The sequence below is a fragment of the Sus scrofa genome, chromosome 10 (genome assembly GCF_000003025.6).
Source record: "Sus scrofa isolate TJ Tabasco breed Duroc chromosome 10, Sscrofa11.1, whole genome shotgun sequence".
In the NCBI taxonomy this organism is placed as follows: Eukaryota; Metazoa; Chordata; class Mammalia; order Artiodactyla; family Suidae; genus Sus; species Sus scrofa.
In genome coordinates, this window is record NC_010452.4 from 60,693,737 (window position 1) to 60,715,661 (window position 21,925).

The 21,925-nt window shown below is 51.4% G+C and overlaps 1 protein-coding gene across 27 annotated transcripts in view; it reads right to left on the bottom strand.

Moving 5' to 3' along the window:
- The window catches only part of CELF2 (CUGBP Elav-like family member 2), a 362,707-nt gene that overhangs the window by 188,812 nt on the left and 151,970 nt on the right, over window positions 1-21,925 (bottom strand). For 23 of the 27 annotated variants that reach the window (XM_021064258.1, XM_021064257.1, XM_021064256.1 and 20 more), the window contains one exon: window positions 19,252-19,448. Coding sequence is in view for 22 of the 27 variants with exons in the window: in XM_021064243.1 (XP_020919902.1) it covers window positions 19,252-19,448 (197 nt within the window). In the remaining 5 variants the exon portion in view is untranslated. Of the gene's footprint in view, window positions 1-19,251; window positions 19,449-19,621; window positions 20,059-21,925 lie in introns of those variants that run through there. The other 4 variants (XM_021064245.1, XM_021064252.1, XM_021064253.1 and 1 more) reach the window with 3 other exon arrangements.

Genomic DNA, 21,925 nt, shown 5'->3' on the forward strand with positions numbered 1-21,925 from the left:
AGAACGCGCTCGATTCGGCAGAGGGGCATCTACACCAGGCCTGCAGCTGACGTCACACGGGACCGTCAGAGACGATGACTTCCTTCTACGACCGCTCCCACCGCCTCCCTTCAACTCTGTCCCAGAGTGTCCGTCAGGGCCAGCAGGCAAGGAAAACCGAGCTGCCCACGTTTGAAAGCAACTAAAACGGTTTTTTTGGTGTGTGACTGTGAGTTTGGATTTTCTCTGATACAAAACCAAAAGCACAAATCAGGAGAAGACCAAAGTAATAACACTTCATCGAAATTAAAAACTTCAGCTCTTTTTTTTTTTTTTTTTTTTTTTTTTTGTCTTTTTAGGGCCATACCCGCGGCATATGGAGGTTCCCAGGCTACGGGTCTAATTGGAGCAACACCCACCGGCCTACACCACAGCCACAGCAACGCAGTATCCGAGCCACGTCTGTGACCTACACCACAGCTCACGGCAATGCTAGATCCTTAACCCACTGAGCAAGGCCAGGGATCGACCCTGCAACCTCACGGTTCCTTCCTAGTTCGATTCGTTAACCACTGAGCCATGACGGGAACTCCCAAAAACTTCAGCTTTTAAAGAAACACTAATAAGAGAATAAAAAGACCTGACATACTGGCAGCGAAAGTTTCATCGGATAAAGGACTTGCATATAGAGTCTATCAAGAATTCTCCAAACTCAACAATAAGGAACTTCTTCAACCCAGTTCAAGAGTAGCAAAGCAGACGCTGTACCAAAGAAGATACAGAGACGTTAAATAAAGTCAGAAAAGTGTGCTTAGCATCTTCAGTTTTATGAACGTTAAAACCACAATGACACACACACACCCCACCTGTTAGAATGGTTAAAATGAGAGACCGTGACCATGGCGTGTGTTGGCAGGGACGTGGAGGAACTGAAACTCCCGCACTGCTGACGGGACCGTCCAACGGCACGGTCACTTTAGAAAACACTTGGGCAGTTTCGGAAGAAGTTAAATATCACGCCGACCCTCCAATTCAGGCATTCCGCTCCCAGACATCTAGCCGCGAGAAACAACAGCACACAAACACTTGTACCTAAGTGTTCACAATGGCTTTGTTTGTTGATCATCAAAAACTGGAAACCACCCAAACGCCCATGGACAAGAGACCCGAAAAAACGGCAGGCGATCCACTCGACGGACTGCGGCTTCGCAATTCAAGGGAGCAGCCCACTCACAGACGTCCAGGACTGAGAGTAATTCTTGAAATAATTACGCAGAGAGAAGGAAGCGCGACGCCCCAACCTCCCCCACAAAGGCCCCTGCTGTAAGCTTAGTTACATACAATTCTGGGAGATGGAAAGTCACAGTGACAGGAAGCACGTCAGCGGTCGAGGCTGGGGCGGTAGGACAGGGCTTCAAAGGGCGAGGCATCCAGTTCTCAGGGGGTGAGGGATACGTTTATTCTGACTGTGGGGATGGTTTCAGAGGTGTACACTTATGCTAAAACACACCACATCTTTTTTTTTTCTTTTTTTGTCATTTTAGGGCTGCACCTGTGGCCTATGGAGGTTCCTAGGGTAGGGGCCAAACCGGAGTCATAGCTGCCAGCCTACGCCACAGCCACGCCAGATCTGAGCCGCATTCATGCTCTACACTGTATCCTTTAACCCACTGAGCGAGGCCAGGGATCAAACCCGCATTCTCATGGATACTAGTCGTATTCTTTTTTTTTTTCTTTTTAGGGCTGCAGGTGTGGCATGTGAAGTTCCCAGGCTAGGGTTCAAATCGGAGCTGCAGCTGCTGGCCTACACCACAGCCAAAGGCACAGGGGATCCAAGCAGCGTCTGCGACGTACACCACGGCTCATGGCAACGCCAGATCCTTAACCCACTGAGCGAGGCCAGGGATCAAACCTGCGACCTCATGGATCCTAGTCAGGTTTGTTACTGCTGAGCCACAACGAGAACTCCACATTTAACCCTTTCTGTGGATTACGTATTAACTGTGCCTCAATAAAGCTATTGAGAAGAGAAGACTGTTGGAAAGGTTACGTGCCACAGCCTGAGAAAGGAGTACAAACAGCAGCGCTGGTAGGAATGGTGAGACCAGCTGTAAGAAAACAGACTCAAGGCACGAGATGTGGCTGGGAAGGTGAGGGACACGGAGTTTAAGTGCAAGATGCGGAGACTGGCTGACAGGAGGGGAGACAGTACCATCGGCAGCAGACGGGCGACCAGCAGAAGAGTAAGTGAATTCCGGTTTTGGACGTGCCATGTGCTGGCAAAGCAGCTCAGGCCCACGGGCAGTGAAAACCTGGACTGGAGAGGAGGCAAGAGGCATGGCTTCTGGACCGCCCGCCCGGGGCGCACTCCTCCCTCGTTCCCCTTGGGTGGGTACCATTTCTCGTGTGTCATCCTCTGAGTCCTTGACAGAAGAAAACCCAAGGCTGGAAGAATTCCACTCACCTACGCATGACCTTGGCGGAATTTCTAGGATCCCAATCAGAGGCAAAAACCGACCGGGCCCTCCGCTCACGGCGGCTTTCGCGGCCTCATAGAAAGGGTGCGTCTGTGCCGGCACTAAGGCAACGGAGTGATGCATGAGAACTCGAGGGGAAAAGGCAATGCCCAGCACAGGATCCAAGGGACTCGACGCGGAGGAGACCCCTGAGGTCAGGCCTCTGCCTGCGGCCCCACGCCCTGTTCCACCAGCCCCTGGCAGGCTGGAACTCTTCCCGAGACCCACAGCGGGGCTCGTCACACCCGAGCCAAAGCAAACATCTGCACATCTGGCGGGGCTTCAGGTGAGCCCGCTGCTGAGAGGGCTCCCAGCCTCTGCTGGCAAGCGACTCCCGCTCCACAGTGAACTCTTTTTCTCCTTTCTTATTTTATTTCAAATGTCAAAGCTTTTCACACTACAGTGACATCCGCAAATGATTCTCTTCCTTCCACTGCTCAGGCGGAAACACTGTTTTTTCATGTTCCATAGAAGTTCCACCACCTGATTCAACACCAAGAATGTGACCAGGCACTCTGTTTCCAACGTGCCATGAAAAGGAAAAGAAGGAAAAAAGATGGAATACGCCCGTGGGGGAGAACACCCCTTTCTCTTGAAGGCTTTGCACTCACGTGCTCAACCGGTGTTGGTTGCAGTCAAGGCCCTGCATTAAGTTCTAGGAGGTTCTAGGAGGTATACCAGTTGTCTAGACTAACCCCCAGTTTCCAGAAGCTTTGAGTTCACTGAGACCCATGCAAAGCCAACTGCAGCAGGACACACACAATGCATGAGAAGAGGGGGCCACGATGCCCTATGTAGGAATTTCCCTGGAGTGGACTTGGCTCTCCAATGGGGGGGTCCAGAGGGAGCCTTCATGGATGGAATGGCATCTGCACTAGGCTCTGGAAAGCCAGGAGAGAAACAATCAGAATCGGAGAGAAGAAGAAATAATACTCCTCGGGAGAGGAAATGGGAAGGTCTCAGGGATTGGGAGTCGAAACCCAATCCCACTGGTTAGGACACACTGGGCTACGCAGCAGGCAAACGGGCTGTCCAGGACAACTCGCGCCCCAGGAGAGCATGCATTTCTGGAAAAAAAAAGAGGTTTCTATTACAATTTGTACTTAGTAATCCTAAATACCAAGAAGAGAGGCACACTCGGAGTGCCAGAGGAAGCCTGGAGGCAGGGCAGTAGGATGGCACTGGCTCTAAACATGAACTACTTCGGTTGGCATTCTCTGTCTGCTGCTTCTTTACATGTGTTTGTTTTGTAAGTTTCAAGTTTTCTTTGCTGTAAAATGGACTCCATGAATGATACTCACCCCAAAAGACTGCTGGGAGGACACATGTTAAAACAAGGTACAGTGTATTAAGCCCTTAGCATGGGACCTGACGCATACGGCGTACGCCACATAAATGCTAGCTGCTGTTGTTATGATTACTGTTGGTGCTGCTCAGGACGGATTCTGCTTTTACCAAAGGGAAAGGCCAGTTTGTTTTGGATGCAGGCTGCATGCAGAGGTGATGCTGGGAGACCAGGTGAGGCTGAGCTGCTCACCTGACCTCTCTGCACTGTAGATTTTTCTCATCACGGGGAGACGGAGAACAACAGTGCATCACACGCTAGACGCAGTTTCGAGGGCTCCACAGATGCTCTCGCTCCGCCTGCATAATGTTCCATTCATCCCGCAGGCGAGGCCGCTGTGGCACAGGGCATCCGGTGACACAAAGAGGTGGGAGGGGACGGCTCAGAACCTAGGCGCTCAACGGCCAAAGCCCGCGCTTCACCCCTGCACTGCGCTGTCTTGCTGTCCACCTGCCTGGCGACTGACTGCCAGTTGGCACAAGAGCTAAACACGCCATGGTGATCCACCTCAACGAGGAACAGCACACCTGAAACACACACCAAGCATCACACCGCACATCCGTGCGGAACGTGACAACTTACAGAAAGCTTTCACTGACTCGAGCGACTTGTCTCTCCTTCTGGTCCCGAATGACTGGGGACCCTAGAGGGACGAATAAGCACGACCTCACGTAAGAAATACCCGAGCCCTGGGCATCTGAGGCTGGATGGAGACCGACTCGGGGATGAGTGGGGACAGAGTAGAGGCTTTTTGTTGCCGATCGGTGCTGAGGGCAGGTACAGCCCCTTCCCAACACCTGATGCGCTTTCCTGCCTAAAGGCTTGGCTTTTAGTGCACGCCTGGCGGGGTGTCAGAGAGTTGGACAACTCAGAGGCCCTCTCTGTAGCTGTACACTGCTGCTGTTCCTAACTTTTATGAAAGGAGCTTTCAGGAAAAAGGGGAAGAATATTCTTGACTCTCTCCCCACCCACCCACCCAGAGTCCCAGTGCACCCATCCCTGCCCCCCCCCCAACTCTGAGCACCCTGTAAACACGTGCCAGGTCTTTGGTCTCTGAACCTCCGCTATGCTGCCGAGCACCTGAGGCTCTCAAGACATGTTCTAGGAATGGATGAAAGCCTTTCTCTGCTTCTCAGCAGTAACTCTGTAAAAATGGGGAAGACAGGTGGTATTCATTTCACACATTCAACCCACGGCTATTTCTGAACTCCCAGTCCGTGCCAGGCACCGAGCTAGGCAGGCCATTTCAGAGATGCAAAAGATACACTCTGCGAACAAGTGGTTTCAGCTAGTTGCATGGAAGGTGCTCATGAAATTAAGCGTGAGAAATTCTAAAAGATTTTCAAAGTGTGCCTGAAGCTTTGATTTTTACAAGAGAGTATTATGTGCCTATTTTTATTTGAATGAATGCCACAGAAGAAAATGGGAGGCTGAGCTGTCTTTTGAACTCCACATACGATATTAAGGCTTCGATTCAAGGTCATATGGAACCCACATGGTGTAGGTAAAAGGAGCAGAAGCCTGAGAAAAAAGACCCCGAAAGATGTGTTAGATTTTAAGACGAGATCAGCCATTTCCCCTGGCATTATCAGCTTTGCTCAAAATATCACTTCATCTTTGTCTCTGGCTCTCCTTCTAGCAAATGGGGGCGATTCTCTTTGGGGGCGCAGAGGAAGTGGCAGGAGAGCAAGAGAGGGTGTGATAGGGCTCTAACGGTTTCCTCGCTTTGAAGTGTGCTAAAAATACTGCGTTTTCATGGCAAACACGTGATGCAATATGTGTCAACACAGCATTTTGTGTTGCTAGGGCCGTCCGACCAATGGTTTTACACGTCCTTCAGCCAGTGCGGGGAGAGAGAATGCCACGGAGAGGCAGGCTCTCCTCCCATCTGCTGGGCAGAGCCGGCAGGGCATCCTGGAGAGGCCCGGCAGGCCCTCCCGCCGCGGACACGAGTCCAGGTTCAAGAGCCACACTCTGCCGGCTGATGCAGGCTCTTCCTCTTAAGCTGTCACAACGTTCGTCGCCTGGGAGTTTAACCTGTGGCATAAAAGCCTGACATGTCCCACTTACACACCGAGCTCCTCGGTCCAGATTAGAATTAGGAAGAGAGGAAAAACCCAAAGACGGGATTAAAAAAAAATGTGTTCTTAATGTATGCATTCCCTTTTCTGAAGTCTTTTTCTACCTTCATAGAGACGACAGCCAAGCCCTGGCTCTTGGGAGCCCTGCCTCTGCGAGGACATGGGCTTGGAGGGACCCACGACCCGCACTGGACTTGCAAAGCAGCTAAGACCTGTCACCATCTGGCAGCTGGACGGTGGCCTCTGTAGCGTGAACGGGTGGGCCCAATCCAATGCCCATCAGACAGATGTCCGCCCCACAAAGAGAGCACCGCACTCAGCAGCCTGCCTGGCCAAGAGGGGAGCGGCCAGGGCACGGAACGGCATCCACCAGCTTCTCGGAACCAGCCGGCTCCCCGGGGCGTGCGGGAGCAGTGGGGGCAGGTGTTCCCACTCTGGACCGTGCAGCCCCTTCCGCCTCGCCCCACTCTCTCACTGGGCCTGCTGGGAGGCAATGCATTTCCCAGCTGGGTCTTGTCTGCTTCTGCCACAGGGGGGGTCATTGTCAAAGACCAGCCCCAGGATGGGCTGACCTCGGTCAGGGGCTGGTGGAGATGCCGGTGCCTAGAACCCGCTCTCACCCGCTTGCGTTTTGGAAGGAATTCGGGGCAGAGGATGCAGGGGAGGGTTCTCCTCCGCCTTCCAGGGCTAACCCGCATCCTCGCCCCAAAGGACAAGGTACTGCTCAGTGCTCAGGAGAAAGGCCAAGGCCAGGCAGCCTTCGTCTAGCTGGACCGCCCGCGGCCGTCTCAGAGGATGAAGCAAAGCAAGCCCTCGGTGCTCGTCTGCCTCTGAGGAACCTGCTTCTGCCTCAGAGCAGGGCTGGTCCGTTTCCCCCCCGTTTAACGGACGTGCGTCCCCAGCACAGCAGTGGAGTGAACCCATCAAGCTGTGTGTTTTCATGACTCGGGCCAACAGGCCACACCTTCTTCTTACGAACCTGAAATTCTTTTTAAAATTTGCACATACAAACATCCACGGGAAAACACCTCTTTCCCCAGAGATACCGATTTTTAGGGACTACCTCTCTGTGCTTCAGGCTACCAGGTCCCTCTCTCTCCACATGATGCAGATGGTTTTAAAAACTGAACTGTAGCTGATTTTTTTTCTTGTCTTTTTAGGGCTACACCTGTGGCCTATGGTGGTTCCCAGGCTACAGGTCGAATTGGAGCCATAGCCGCTGACCTACACCACAGCCACAGCCACACCGGATCCTTAACTTACTGAGCGAGGCCAGGGATCGAACCTGCGTCCTCACGGATGCTAGTCAGATTTGTTTCTGCTGAGCCACGACAGGAAGTCCTAAATACAGTTGACTTATGATGTTGTGTTAGTTGCAGGTGTACAGCGCAGTGATTCAGTTACATATACATACACACGTAGGGGTGTGTGTGTGTGTGCACATGTGCATATTTTACAGATTCTTTTCCCTCATAAGTTATTGCAAAATATTGGCTATGGTTTCCTGTGCTGTACAGTAGGTCCTTACTGTTTATCTCTTTTATATACAGCAGTGTGTCTCTGTTAATCCAAACTCCTGATTTATTCCTTCTCCCTTTCTCCTTTGCTAATCTGAAGTTTGTCTTCTATGTCTGTGGGTCTGTTTCTTTGTAAATAAGTTGATCTACATATATATATATTTGTGTTTTTAGGGCCATACCGACAGCATATGGAGGTTAGGGGTCAAATCGGAGCTACAGCTGCCGGCCTACACCACAGCCACAGCAACGAGGGATCCGAGCTGCGTCTGCGACCTACACCACAGCTCACGGGAACACCGGATCCTTAACCCACTGAGCAAGGCCAGAGATCGAACCTGCATCCTCATGGATACTAGTCAGATTCATTTCTGCTGAGCCATGATGGGAGCTCCTTTGGTTTTAATTTTTTGAATTTCGCAGTGGGAGTACAGTTGATTTCCAGCGCTGTGTTACGTTCAGGTGTACAGCAAAGTGACTGAGTTTGTGTGACACACACACACACATCCATGCTTTTTCAGATCCTTTCCCATATAGGTTATTAGCGAACACTGAGTGGAGTTCCCTGTGCTCTACGGCAGGTGTTTGTGGATTCTGTATTTCCCACACGGTAATGAGTGTATGTTAATCCCAAATGCCTGATTTATCCCATTTGTATCTTTTCAAAAATATTGTGTATAAATATTTTCTAGCAAAACTAGTTGAGAAAGAAGCATCTGAGGGTTAAAAAAGCCCTTCCTACCACTCGTAGGTTTTACAAAATTGAGAGCCCATACTGTGCGCTTGTTTCATCTTTGTCTTCTTCTCTCCCGTCTACTCTCCGGACCTACATCCTCCATTCAGTCCCCACCCTATACCAGGCACCGCAGCACGATTTAGAGCCAACATTTTGTAAAAAACCAATTCCTTAGAACTCTACCATGCAGCCAACAACACCACAGTTGAAAAAATGGTATTCAAAGAACTAAACAGATTTGCAGCTAGCACAAAATTTGAAACACACACGTGTGTGTGTGTGTGTTATACACCAGGACACACGTACACACACACCTCCCGTGACGGTTGAGGCTACCTGTCACTCCATGTCACCTGGACGCAGCTCCACCAGGCAGGGGCCAGCTGTGTATTTCAGGACCTGGCCCCATTAGTGTGACAGTGAGAGGGACGGGAAGGAGCAGCTGGCACATGGGCCGCATCTCAGGCTCACAGGAGGCTGCCAACTGTATAACCCCCGGATTTAAACGAGAAGCCTCAGAACAGCTGATTGAGTGCAACTCAGGCTCATCTCAGGCTCGACTCCCTACCAGGAGGAAAAAGAAAAAGGAGAACTAAAACTGAAGGAAAGGGGAAAAGACATGGGGGCTGCTGCTGGGGGGCACCCCTGGACCCCCACGGACTCGAGCTCCCCCATGGCTCTCCTTCTGTGTCACACGGGCCGCCCACATCCTCTCTCAGGAGGCCTCGGGGTATCCTGCCAGGTGAGAGGCCACCTGCACGTACACAGGTGCACAGTGACAGCCCCAAGCCCACTTTGGGTTTCTAAAGACCTCTCAGCTGGAGTTCCTGCTGTGGCGCAGTGGTTAACGAATCCAACGAGGAACCATGAGGTTGCGGGTCCGATCCCTGGCCTTGCTCAGTGGGTTAAGGATCTGGCATAGCCGTGAGCTGTGGTGTAGGTTGCAGACGTGGCTCGGATCCCGCGTTGCTGTGGCTCTGGCGTAGGCTGGCGGCTGCAGCTCCGATTCAACCCCTTGCCTGGGAACCTCCATGTGCCACGGGAGCGGCCCAAGAAATGGCAAAAAAGACAAAAATAAATAAATAAAATAAAGACCTCTCGGCTGCCCTCCCTTTAAGGCCATTCAGTTCTTTCTCGGGGCCTCGCATGGGTCGGTGCTGAGACATAGTTACTGCCCTGTGACAGGTCCTTAGGTGAGCACGTCACCAGCTTTCTGGGCCTGGCCATCTTTTCTGTTGGACATTAGATTCCACATTAAATGGGACTGGGGTTTCCAAGGTTAACCCTGAGCTCCAAAGCCCACTTACAAAAGAGGCCAGCCCAAGTGCTGCTCGGTGGGGGGGGGGGGGGGGGCTGTAGGCCGCCGCCCCCACCCTCTTCTGAACTTTCATCCTGAACTTTCTCCCAGCTCACCACCTCTCCTGTGTAAAAGTTTGGCTTCAACTCTCCTCCTGGCCTGCCATGCCAACATTTTCAGTCTAAGCCCCAGCATCCTGGGGTTTCGCATTCATTGAAAGAGCTTATCTATATATAGCCTCCCCCCGCACTTAAGCATCTTCCAGACTTCAATCTTTTTTTTTTAAGCACAATCCCTCTTTTTATGTTCGGCTCCAGTCTTCCTCTCTCTTCGTTCTTGTGACCCGAGCTCTGGGCCTTTTAAGTTAACCTCGCAGGCCTTTCCACACGGGCTCTCTGCCCCCGACCTTGCGATTCACGCTGCGTCGTCTCTGGAATGCGTCCATCTCCTTGAAAGAACCTCAATAACATTTCCTAATATTAGGTGCCGTGGCCTACATAGCAGTGAAAAAGCTCTCGGCGAAAAGGGGTGAATTCCCTGTTCCTTAACCCTCGGTGTTTGGCATCTTCACGGGGAATGCTTAGCATCTGGGGGGCGTCTGGGCCACTACCTAGTCAGAAGCCTTGTTTCTCATGCCCCTCCCCCTCCCCACTGTCAGATCTCTATGTCTATGAGATGTGATATGGCTTCTATTAAACCATAGGAGTTGGGAAGCTTTTTAACCTACAGCTAAAAAGAAGGCAACAAGACTTGGGGGCAAGAGACCTATCAACCCCCACAAAGGAGGCCAAAGACTATTAGGAGGAGATGGGTCTGGCCCCCAGGCACATGGACGCTGCGACCCTGTCCTTCACGGCGGGATGAACCCACTGCCAACATCCGATAATGATCGGATTCTGGGTCACCTCAAGAGTGTGACGGGTGGATGTTCTCTTTCAATCTTTTGATTCACTTCTGTAAGTCCACTGTACGATCCTCTAATAGCAACAGGGAAATGACACCCCTCCAGTCTTTGAACTGATCACGCCACTTCTCCAACTGGATTTCTCCAAGTCGAATTAACGGCAGAGCATGGGCACTGGATTAGGAACATTCTTCCCAGTCACTTATACAGAGAGTGAAAAAACACCGAACCCAATTCCAATCCCTGTGGTGTTTAACTGCTGTCCCTGTTCTCCTAGACCCACTCGTTTTTACCACTATAACCTGCCCCTGTTCCACCAAACAGCTCCTTCTTCCATTTATAGCCAACCTGTTTGATTGCTCCCTCGGTGCTGGCCCCCGTGACTCAGTGAGGAAGGGGAATGTGAAATCCACACACATCACAATCCATCATTCCACGGAGCCTCCTGTCCCCCCCTGCATTCCTTTCTCTATCACATGTACGCAACAGATTTGAAAATAGCCTCAGACATGTGAAGGCTCTGATTCTTTAATATAGTTCACTGGTGTGGTTCCTTGTGAATTTCTCTAGTGGGATACCTAATGTGTAAGTGATATTTCCGCTGAGTTTCACAGTGTGGATCGGGACACTTTGGACTGTCCGGAAGGCCAACATACTACCATCCATCACTTCTCTTACCAGAGGCCATCAAGCTGTAGCACTCTGTCACTAACTCATATGATCTTAACGCTCCACTTTTTCCCATTTGGCCAGTTCTCTTTTCGTCCCCCTTTTTAGTTTCCATTGGTTTTGAAGGTCATGATAGTGGTTCTGCGTTTATTCCTGGTGGGTAATCCTGGCACCCTCACAACCACAGAGAGGGACAACTTGGCCAGCAAGATCTGAGCCAGCCAGGATCAGATAACAACACAAGAGAGCGGATGAGTCTCCGGATCCGTGACACTGGACAAGGAAGAAAAATCTCATGCCTAAGTCTTAGGAGCACCTGGGACCACAGGGCTGAGGATGAAAACTCAGGCTTTTAAGAATGGTCGAATGCAGGATAAGCAACAGGGAGCTAAGGGTGCCAACAGTGTGGTCCATTTGACCGTGGTCAGAACGATTAAAGACCGTATTATCTCTGAAGACAATGTTGCATAAGGCATGTCAAGACTTTATTTGTATTTTTAATGCTAGCATTTCTGAGTACTTTTAAAATACACCGTAACTAGGGTTGATTGTAAATTTTAATTACAAGCAAAGGTTGAAGAAGAAAGAGAGTCGACGGTTCGGCCTGGTTGCCTGACTACCTGGGGTCCTTGGAGCCAAAGTGAACGGTGCTGAGGAGAGGCCATGCAGAGGCAACTCGCAGGCAGTGTCTCGTAGTGCAGAGTGAGTGACTGACAGCATCACCCGGGAAGAGCACTTCTCTTTCTGGCTGGGAGGCTGGACTTCTCGTTTCCAAAGCCTGGTTTCACAGTCGACCCGCTCTGGGGACCCAGAGTGATACGTTTGCACAACACACGGTGGAGCCTCTCGAACACGAAGAAGTCTCATGAGGCGCACAGAAAAGGACAAATGAGACCTCCAGGCAGGTGAACCTTTGGTGCATCCCCGGGAAAGGTGAACTGTGAGGTCACTTAGGCTCAGCTGTCTTCAGTCAACCTCTCCTATGTGTTGGAGGGAGTCAAACAGACAGAAGCCATGAAGCCCTGCGTTCACTTTTCATGGCAAATTTCTACCCCCAAAGGTCCACTCTCCTTTTGTCCAGACCTGTTTTCCTGTATCCTCTTGCCACTCTACCTCCAGAAATGCGCATCTACCAGGGACAAGGTAACTGGAGACCAGCTGACGTCCCAGACGAGGGAACCACACGGTTAGAAGCGACCCTTGGTAATTCCATTTCTTCTTTGGTCCCTGCTTTCTCTGGATTTTCCTCCTGCCCTTTAGTCCTCTTTTTCCCTCCAGAGATGTAAGGATCCAAAGGTACCCAGGGCAGGTGCTGCCTCTTGATGTAAGTAACAAATTCAGGGCTGGGCTCCTCAAGTGCAGTCCAATCTCTCAGCACAGCATAGGGGGAGGTCTTTAAAGGGATTCCTTCTCACTGTGACTGAGACGAGGCTCACTTCATACTTTTGCCTCCTTCATCTCCATGGGCGTGGTCTACGGAAGCCGAAATAATTTAAAAACTCTATTTCGCTAAGCTGGATTGTTCATTTAAAAAATGCAACTCTATGCTGTAATGCACGAATCCACCTTCCAATAAGGGCGTGATAAGGCTTCCCTCTTGCGTGACTCTAAAGCCTCCGACTGCATGTCATGCCTCTCCTGCAGGACCTTGGTCAGTCAACAGTCAAAGGGTGTCACGACACGTTCCACGGTCATTCCTGTCAATGCAAAGTTAGTTCAGGAGGAAAGCAGCCTTCCTGCGGGCCACTGAGGCAGCAAACAGAACTGGGGCTGCACCCGAGAATCGAGAGCAGCAAGCCTAGTTTGCAAGAAATTTAGGGCAGAAATCCTATCCCCGACCTGCGTGCATTAATAACGTCCAACTGGTTCGTCTTCTTGCATTCTGCATTCTTTCTCCATTACCGATTTTGAGAAACCAGCGCCTCTGTAAGCTGGCTCCAAGTACCTCTCCGTTACTGAAAGGAAGTTCGTAACAGCTATTTTTCAGGAAGGAAGGAAAGGCAGCAACACAAAAATGAACCTCTCTGCTCCCCGCCCCCCATCTTCTTCCTTGAATAAAAAGGGCTTTTCTGGCCTTCCACATTTAGAAGATGAATGTAGGTTTATAAGATCATCCACTCTCTTTAGACTCTACCAGCAGCATCTGCCTATGTGCTTCCGCTGAATATGGACAACATCTCAAAGAGGCCAGCACTGGTGCTACTGCAGAGTCGCTCTCTAGGCTGGTCTGTGACAATAAACACTGGCTGTAGGTCTCGCAGTTCCAGGGCCTGCTCTCACTCTACTAGAGCAGAGAGGAAGCTTCGGGACTCAGAGCGTCCTGCCAGATTCTGAAAGAAGGACCGTTAGCTTTGGGGGCTCTTCCCCTTTCTTTTCATCCTCTTCACCGGCCCTGTTGGTTCCCCGGCCATCTCAGCCCCTTCTCCAGGACAGCACTTCCACGGTGCTGAACCGGGAAGAGATGGGGAGGATTTTACCAGGGAGTTCTTGAAGACTGAAGTAAGGGCACTAAGCAGCAATGAAGCCCCCCATATTCTGTCGTCATCTAAGATCAGTGGAGGGAGGAAGGGACCAGGATGAAATTGCCCAAGGTAAGCCCCTGTCCTGGGCCACCCCTGGCATCACCCCAATGGCAGCCTGACCAAGCAAGAGAGGTAAGGCCTAGGGCATCATAACCACCGCAGAAGCATATCTTTTGACACTTAAAACGTAACCACCCTTCCCAAGGAGCCGTGAACTTGATTTTCGTCCCGCCCACTCTCGCCTCGCGGCACTGGAAGGGCTGCAGCTGCATGGCGGTTGCGCCATGGTTCCCCTAGCACATTTCAAGAAAAAAGGAAGTTGTGTTCTTCAGGCCTTTGGCATGGAGCCCTGGTCGACACAAGCTACTTCCCCTTTCTAGTTCTTCTTTGGCTGAGAAGTCGTCAGAGACAGTAAACGTGTGATGGGTGAGGCGCTGGTGAGGGCCAAAGGTCTGCTTCTACCTCCTCTTCTCAGATGCCAAATGACTATTCAGGTCACTCAGCACAGGCTCCTCAGAGAGCCTCCCAGTCAAATCTGAATAATAATACCTACCTGTCCAAAGTTAGAAAAATAAAACCAGCCTTCCTTACAGAGCAGGTCTGTTCAGGGTGCTGTCATCTCGGGGGGTAATTGTGATTAAAACAGAAACATAGAGCGTAATGATGCCCCAAGGCACACAGTTAACCCCACCACTCAGAGGCTCCAAGTTTGGACACAATCCATACACCTGCCAGCCCTGCCACAGTTCCTCACTTACCATCGCCGAAGCCCGCCTCTTCCTTCTCCTCCCAGACCAGAGGTGCCCTTTTTCCTACCAGCTTCCCCACCGGGACCTCAGAGAACATTCTGACAAACTCAACACTCGTCCTGACCTTCATTCGGCCCCTTGGTCATCGCCAACCCTGCGTGCATGAGGGTTCCGGGGCTCTGCTCACTTGCTCGGGACAGTCACAGAGCCACGACCACTAGGGCCCCGCTGCAGGGCGACACAACCTAAGAGTAACTGCGCCCTCCTGCTTAATCAGCTGGTGGTTCGTTCGCCTACTGGATTTTCTGAAACAGGCATTTTGTGTCTTCTTCATTCTGCTGAAGTCTCTGATGCAACCCAGCCTTCTCAGAAGTGGTCTGGCTCCTGAGAAGGCCAAGGGCATCTGGAGCAAGAGTCCATCTCCCTCCACTGGACTGGAATTCACTCCAGCGTTGCTCCCTCCCAGCGGTGGAGCCCCTTCCACCCATTTCCATGGGCTCTTCAGCCCCTGCTTTCACCCCTTCAAGGACCCTGGTCCCTGTCTCCTTTGCACTGTCTTCTGGGGTTCAATCTTCTTACCCCTGGCTTTAAAAAAGCACTGCTCCTAGGCTCTCTTTCCTTCCACCACCCAGAGAGGGTAGTCTCCACTCGCAACCCCACCCAGAAACCTACACGGTACCTCTTCTGACCTCCTCCATCCTTCTGCAATGTTCCCAGCTCCTCTAATCACCAAATCTGATGGCTTTCCTTGGCCTGCATCCTTCTCGACTCTTCTGTGGCAGCTCAGACGCAATACCATCAAAACTGAATTTATTATTCCCCTCTCGGTCCACTCCCACCTGTGCCTGCTTCCACCCCCCCACCCCCAGTTAGGCCCAGACCCCTGGTCATCACCGTCCCGATCGAGTTATCAAGCCCCACGCCTCCCACCATGGTCATGTCTGCGTCACCCAGTTCCACGCCAACACACAGCACCAGGCTCCTGGCCCCCTTCCTGCTAAAATACCTTCAACAGATCCTCGGCTGTCTAAGAAATAAGACTCAACTATCTTAGCTCGAGAAGGCAGGCCCTTTAGGAACTGGTCCCAGCCTTTATTTCTAGGCCCCTCCACCTTCCCTCTTCCATTTCTTTTCCCGTAATTCCCGTTTCCTCTGGAAGCCGGGAGAGTCCATCGTTCCCTGGGCCCGCCCTGCCTGTTCTTGCCTCCATGCCGGAATCAGGCCAATCCGTCTACCTGTCGCCTGTTGTCTTTACTTACGGAAATCCTATTCTTACTATTTTTTGGAGATTTGGTAAAGATGCCAGCTTTTCTTGTCTCCAAAGCAGCACATGACTCACTCTTCTCCGGGACTTGCAGATACGCTCCTCTCTTGCTTATTTACTCTGAGCGCATGCGCTTTCAGAGTATAGTTACCTGTGTATTTCCCTCCCTCATTGCCCCATTAGATTGCAAGCTCTCAGGGACCGTGATGACAACAGTAAGGGTGACAACAACCATCCCCCCCACCAGCAAGCTCCTGCCATCGTCCAGTTCTGTGCAGAGCCCCCGCCTTCATCACCTCAGTAACCCTGGAGCACTGTCCCCACTTGGGGATGAGATGAAATAACGCGCCCAAGGCCAACACCTGGGAAGTGGTAGAGCCGGAAGGGGAACTGAGGTCTGTCCGACTTCAAAGGCCATGCCCTTAACGACACTGTGGCATTTCTCGCTCTCTAGACGCAACCCCTGGGCACTAAATAAAAGCTCCTCTCTGGTGGTCCTGGTCAGGAGCAGAGCTTACTTTGCCAGGTTCCCCAGGGTTGCTGAGGCTGCTTGATCAAGACATATTTTTCGGTGATAGAAGCAAGAGAGCGCTTCGACTCTGACCCTTAAAGGATAATTTCAAAAATAGAGCAACGTTTTTATGCCTCGAGATTAAACAGAACATCAAATGCAAAGCGAGAGGAAGAACCTAATTCACCTGGATTAGGTAAATAGCCTGATTTTGTCTCCTTCCTGGGAACCGCTAATGTCCGCATGACAATGAGCTGAGGCCGCTCTGAAAAGCCATAGAAAATCCAAACCAATCTTTGGATAGAGCCTCTCAAATTCTAGTTTCCGGGCTCTGATATCAGCCCCGGAAAAGCAGTGTAATTTTAAGTCTGTTGATAGGGTCAGAACCAATGGAAACGAGGGTCGTATTTTTACCGATCAACAGACGAACCACGTAGGGCACCCAGAGGTCTTGGCGTAAAGAAGCCTGCTGGCCTTTGACCTCTGCCCTGTATGGAAGCGGCGCAGGACGTCACCCTCCGGAGGCAGGTCATTACACAGCTCAGGTCCCATCCCGACAAACGCCGTCACAGCAGAGATGTCTGTGTCACAAAACCCTTTTGAGCTCTGGCTGACAGCCCTCATACTTCAAGCAGTCTTTGATGCGAGACCTCGAGTTCACAGTCATGGAAACTGACCTGTGTTCCCAAAGGTAAGATGTGAGTGGTTTCATCTGTAGCTTCTATCCCACGACACCACGGGTTGTCGTGATGGACCCCTCAACACAGAGGCAGAAACACTAAGGACACAGGTGGAAACAAAATCCACCCTGTTGTTAAAATTCCTTCCTTTCGTCCGGGGAACACTTAGGGAAAGTGGAAGGCCTCCGCCCCAACCCTGAAATAAACCAGCCCGAGGCTGGTGTCGGCCTCATCTCACCGGCCGGTGAGACGGAGTTGCTCCTGAGGGCAGAGGAACTGCTCAAACCTCCACTCGGCCACTGCATGTCTTAACCTTTTGCGATCCTCAGTTTTCTCATCTGCAAAATGGGTCAAACACCAGCTGCCTTCAGGCTTCCAGTAAGAATTGAATGAGATCACACATGCAATGAGCCAACACAGAGCCAGGGGCCGGGTCTCTCTTTCGCTCCCAGACTCTGGGCTGATGCAAACTACTTTGATGAAGTTTGTCGTAAGAACTTGTGAATGAGGTCCAGAGTCACAGCTACAGCCTGGTATAGATGCTGCTCCGTGGGACGTGGGGAGGAGCCAGCTAATGCAAGAAGAACTAGGCCATGCATAAGGACTTACTCTTCGGAGAGAAAAGATCTCTGGCTAAGTAGGACACGTGCCATCAAAAACTACAACGCATGCAACCAGGCACTGTGACAAAAGAAGGGCTCTGATCATTAGGTGAGAAGTCATTTTGAAAAATGCTGAAGAAACTGAAATTTGGAGGCACGTTGTCTGAGTCAAGGCTCAGCTGTAGCGACTGCTCTCAAGCACTGGTTTACCGCCTCCGGCCTAGTTTTCTGTAGGTGCCCTTCATGATGTGGGAGGGCCCTTCCCTGCTAACCGCCCAGCTCCAGACCAGCTCATGACATGGCCTTCGCTCAGCAGGATACTGTGAATGTAGTAAAACAAATTCTAGTCTGCTCCACTTGAAAGACACGCAAGCACACGGTTTAGAAATATGATCAATCACGATTTTCCAGCATGATCCCAATTTGGGATGTTTTTTCCTTTTACTGATTTTTAGATGGCTAATTTTTTCTTTTTCAAATCAGGGGACAGTCACATATGGAGTCACAGAATTATTACACATATTCTTTTGAAAACACTCTTGGTGTTACATATGTTTTGAGATAGAAAAGGAGAGACCTATAAACTAGTTGAAAGTTCACCTTTATAAAACAGATACCATTAAGAGGTTTTTAAACTTCTTACAAGGGACCAAAAAGGCCTATCAGACTTCAGCAACTACAGGGAACAAGAGACGGCCCAATATTTCTCAGAGTCAGAGAACAGCAGAGTGTCAACCATGGTTTAGTCCTAGCCCTTCACCTTGGTAGGAAGGGAGCAGCTCAGCGACGGTCCTGGGCTGAACTAAAGTGTGTCTACAAGCCAAACAAGGAGCTTGCAGGAACTCTTCAGTGAAACAACACGGGAACAAAATAGCAGGCGGGACAGAAATCACAAGGTGCAGAGAAGGCACAGCTGTGAGAGGCAAAGAGGTGGTGGAGCCCTGGGTGGGAAGCCCAGGAGATCAAGAACAGATAAAGAACAAAATCATGAAAGTGAGGTTACAGCGCCAGCAGAGACCCCGTGGTAGCCGCAGAAGAGAAATCTTAGCTTCACACTGCACAGAGCTTACAAAAGGGTGACTCCGATACCAGAAGCTTCGACCCGGAAAGAGGTTTCTGGCCTCTTAACTGTGCCCCGCTCCCCATCCCCCTCATCTTAAAATGGAGGCAGACGCAGCCACCAGATTGTACACTTGACTCCTAACCACTGCTAAGGGCGTGAACCACAAGCATTTCTGAAGGTGTGCTAACTACTTCAGGCCACTAGGGCGCTACTTTCTGCCCCCCTGAAGGCACCCCTGACTAAATGATGCCCACCTAGACCCCAAGGACTGACGTCCCTCCTGAAAGTGCCTTTTATTCCTTGCACCAGTGCTGATCGCTGTGTATACGGTATTTCAAAAGCCCCACAGGCCACGGAAAAGTGAAATGCAATTATAAGCACATGGGCAGTAACGGAAAGGTCGCCGCAGAAAGAGCTCCTGACAGGCAAGGCGCAGAAACACTATTCCTCCGGGAGGCGGCGAGCCACCCCGCCCAGAAGAGCCGGCACTGCCTGGAAAGTGACCTCCGGGAGGAATCACGCGCCTGGACAGAAGCCCGGCCGCGCCCGCGCCCCCTCCCCCTGCCCGGTCCCTCCGCCCCTCCTTCCCCACATCCCAGGCCAGCTGGTCCACCTGTCCAGGAGGCGGGCGGGGGCGCAGGGAGGAGCCGGGCTGGCCGCGGGGCACAGGGGCAGAGGGCGGCTCTCCCTCGCCCTCCTCCCTCCCGTGATTCCCGATTCCCAGGAAGCCCGGGGATGCGCAGGACCCCCGCCCCCACCCCCACCCCGCCCAGCGCGCGCACCCGCCCCCGACCGCGTGCGCCCCGCGGTCCGTACCTTTACTCTGGGGAGGGTTCTGACTCCGGTCCCGGAGGACGTTGATCTGGTAGACGGCTCCGTAAGGCTCAAAAAGTTCTTTCAGCTCCTTTTCCGACCAGGACCGGGGGATCTGTCCGACAAACATCTTAATGGCATCTGGGTCTGGTTGGTCTGAGTGATCCAAAGCGCCGTTCATCTTGTTGGCTGTGCCGTTACTGTCAAAAAGGGAAGCGGGAGCCAGAGTTAGGGCTGCAGGGTGAGGGACAGGAAGACAAAAAATCGGGGGTGGGGTGGGGGCGGGGAGGCGGAAGGAGGAGGAAGAGGAGCATGGGGGCAAAGTGCCTAATGAGTCGTGGAAATTTGATGAACTAAAACAAAGCACAGGCACCATTAGGTTGCTCCTGGGCGGCAGCGGCGGCGGGCTCTCACTGCAGGCTGCTGTTCAGCATCTCCGCCCGAGCCCAGGGCAGCGCCCCGCCGGCTGTCACCCGGGGCGTGGACATCTTGAAACCCGGTTTGGGAGGCAGCTGCAAGTTAAGTGTGGGTCTCTCTGGGCAAGGCTGCCATCAACGCGTCCGCTGCGTTATCAGCCCCACACTGGCTCTCCCGTGCAAAGAAAGGCAGGGCTGGATTTCTGCTGGCTTTCCCACCCCTCCACCCCTTTGGGGAGGTTTTTGGAAGCAAGGAGAGAGGTGGTAATAATAAAGTCACATGAAAAGAAAATGAAACACTTGGCAGTCCGTCAGATGACTAATGCAAGATGCTGGTGATGAATTCGCAGAGTGCGCGAGGCATCCATGTGTGCATCAAATTAGTACGTTGTTGCTGCTCAGAAGGGAAAGTGCCCCAGCAATGCGGCTGGGTGCAGCCTATTGGCTGCCCACGCCGGAGAAAAGGGCCGGGGCTGGGAGGGGGCGCCCGTTTAAAAAGCACATTGTTTAGGGAACCCGGGCACAAAGGGTGTAATTCAGAGAGGCGAAGGCGATCTCAGAATTGCCTGCTTTGTGCCCGGAGGGGGAAAAAAAAAAGCAGCCCCAGAAAGTTGAGTTCCCGCTAAAGGACACTGAATATTTCAAATCTTTCACACTCCATAAATTGCTCTCTGTATATGTGACATCCAGATGTTGCACTTGAGTTCTAAACAATCACACGTTTGGGAGAGAAAAGAGGAAAGTCCGCCGTTTCTTCTCCTAGCTTCAGTAAATATTTGGGGCTGATACAAAGAGTAACATCCCAAGCTTTTTCAAATCCCTCTTCCCTAATGCCGTTTTCCAAGACCCTCATTTGAGAGAGAGAATGCATGTTTAGGAAACGTGCAATTCTAGTCACCAGCATGTAACAGGGTGACGAAGGTTCAATTTTTACTTGGATCCCTCCTATTTGAGCTGCAGTAAACAGGAAAGCAAAACCACACACCCTCTTGGTCCCGTCCTCCCACCCCCACCCCTCGCCCATGCGCCCTAAACCCACCTACTCGGCCAAGTGACAAGACTGAATGCCCTGAGTGGCATTCATTTGCGGTACCCTGCTCTCGATGCCCTGCCTTTGAAAAGAAAATGTACTTCAACTCTGCAGACAGAGTACGACAGAGCCATTCCACAACTGTCCCCTGACCCCTAGCCTTCAGCCCAAGAGGCAGAAAGGTCAAAAAAGGGCCACATGGACTAAAATGTCACTGCAAATGGTCCCTTCACTGTTGCCTCAGGGAAACAGCAAGAAGGTAGGGTTCCTTATTTGCTTAAAAGAATCAAAAACCATCAGAGCACCTTAAAATTTGCTGCAAAACTAGGCTACTCCTGAGCCCTTGGAGGAAAAAAAAATAAAGACATCGATGGCTAAAAAACAAACAACAGCAGCCATACCTATGGAAGAAAGAAATCCCTCATTCAATTTAATCTGGAGAAGAAAAGGATGGCAAATAGTCTTCACTGGGTCCTGGCTTCAATTTCTACCTCCTCTTATCCCCCAATTTACCACTCTATTTTTTTTTTATCCTTGAGATAAACAATCAGACAGTCTAACTTGAAGCACTCGCAGAGCTTTCTCTAATCAACCTCATTGTTATAAAAAAAGGTCTGCTGAATACAGTATTGAGCACAAAATCTTCTTTCGACAATTTAGGGGTAATGGAATGCTTGTTTATATTAGCGCTTGATCGTTTATCTTGTTCCCAGGTACCTATACTACTTTCCAAACCGCCCTCTGGGAATTCAATACACACTTTAACCCTGTGGAGCCAACGCCGGGTGGAGGTGGCCAGGCTGCAGGCAAAACAGAATGGAGCGTTCACAGCTCGCTGCGAGCCAGTGTGGCAAGACTTATTTCTGGGACAGGAAGGACCTGTGGTTACTGCTGCTGACAATCAGCTAGAGTGAAAAGAGGAAGCCATTGTCGCCGGTCCCCTGCTAACAGAACGGAAGCGCTAGAAATGGGGCTGCTCCATCTTGTCAGGACAGAGCACGACAGATCCGCCTGGGGAGGAGGCAGGCGACAGCACATTGGGCCTAATACCTCAACCTGGAGTTCTAGAGCAAGCACTCAGGAGGGGCTGTTTCCACCTTCTCAGAAAATGCACTCGCCGAGGGGCATCAAGGCGGCAAACTGGGAAGAGCGCTGACACCAGGACCTTTGCTCTTTGTGCAGGGTCACAACCTCTGTCCCACCAGCCAGCCTTCCCAGATGCCTTCCAACC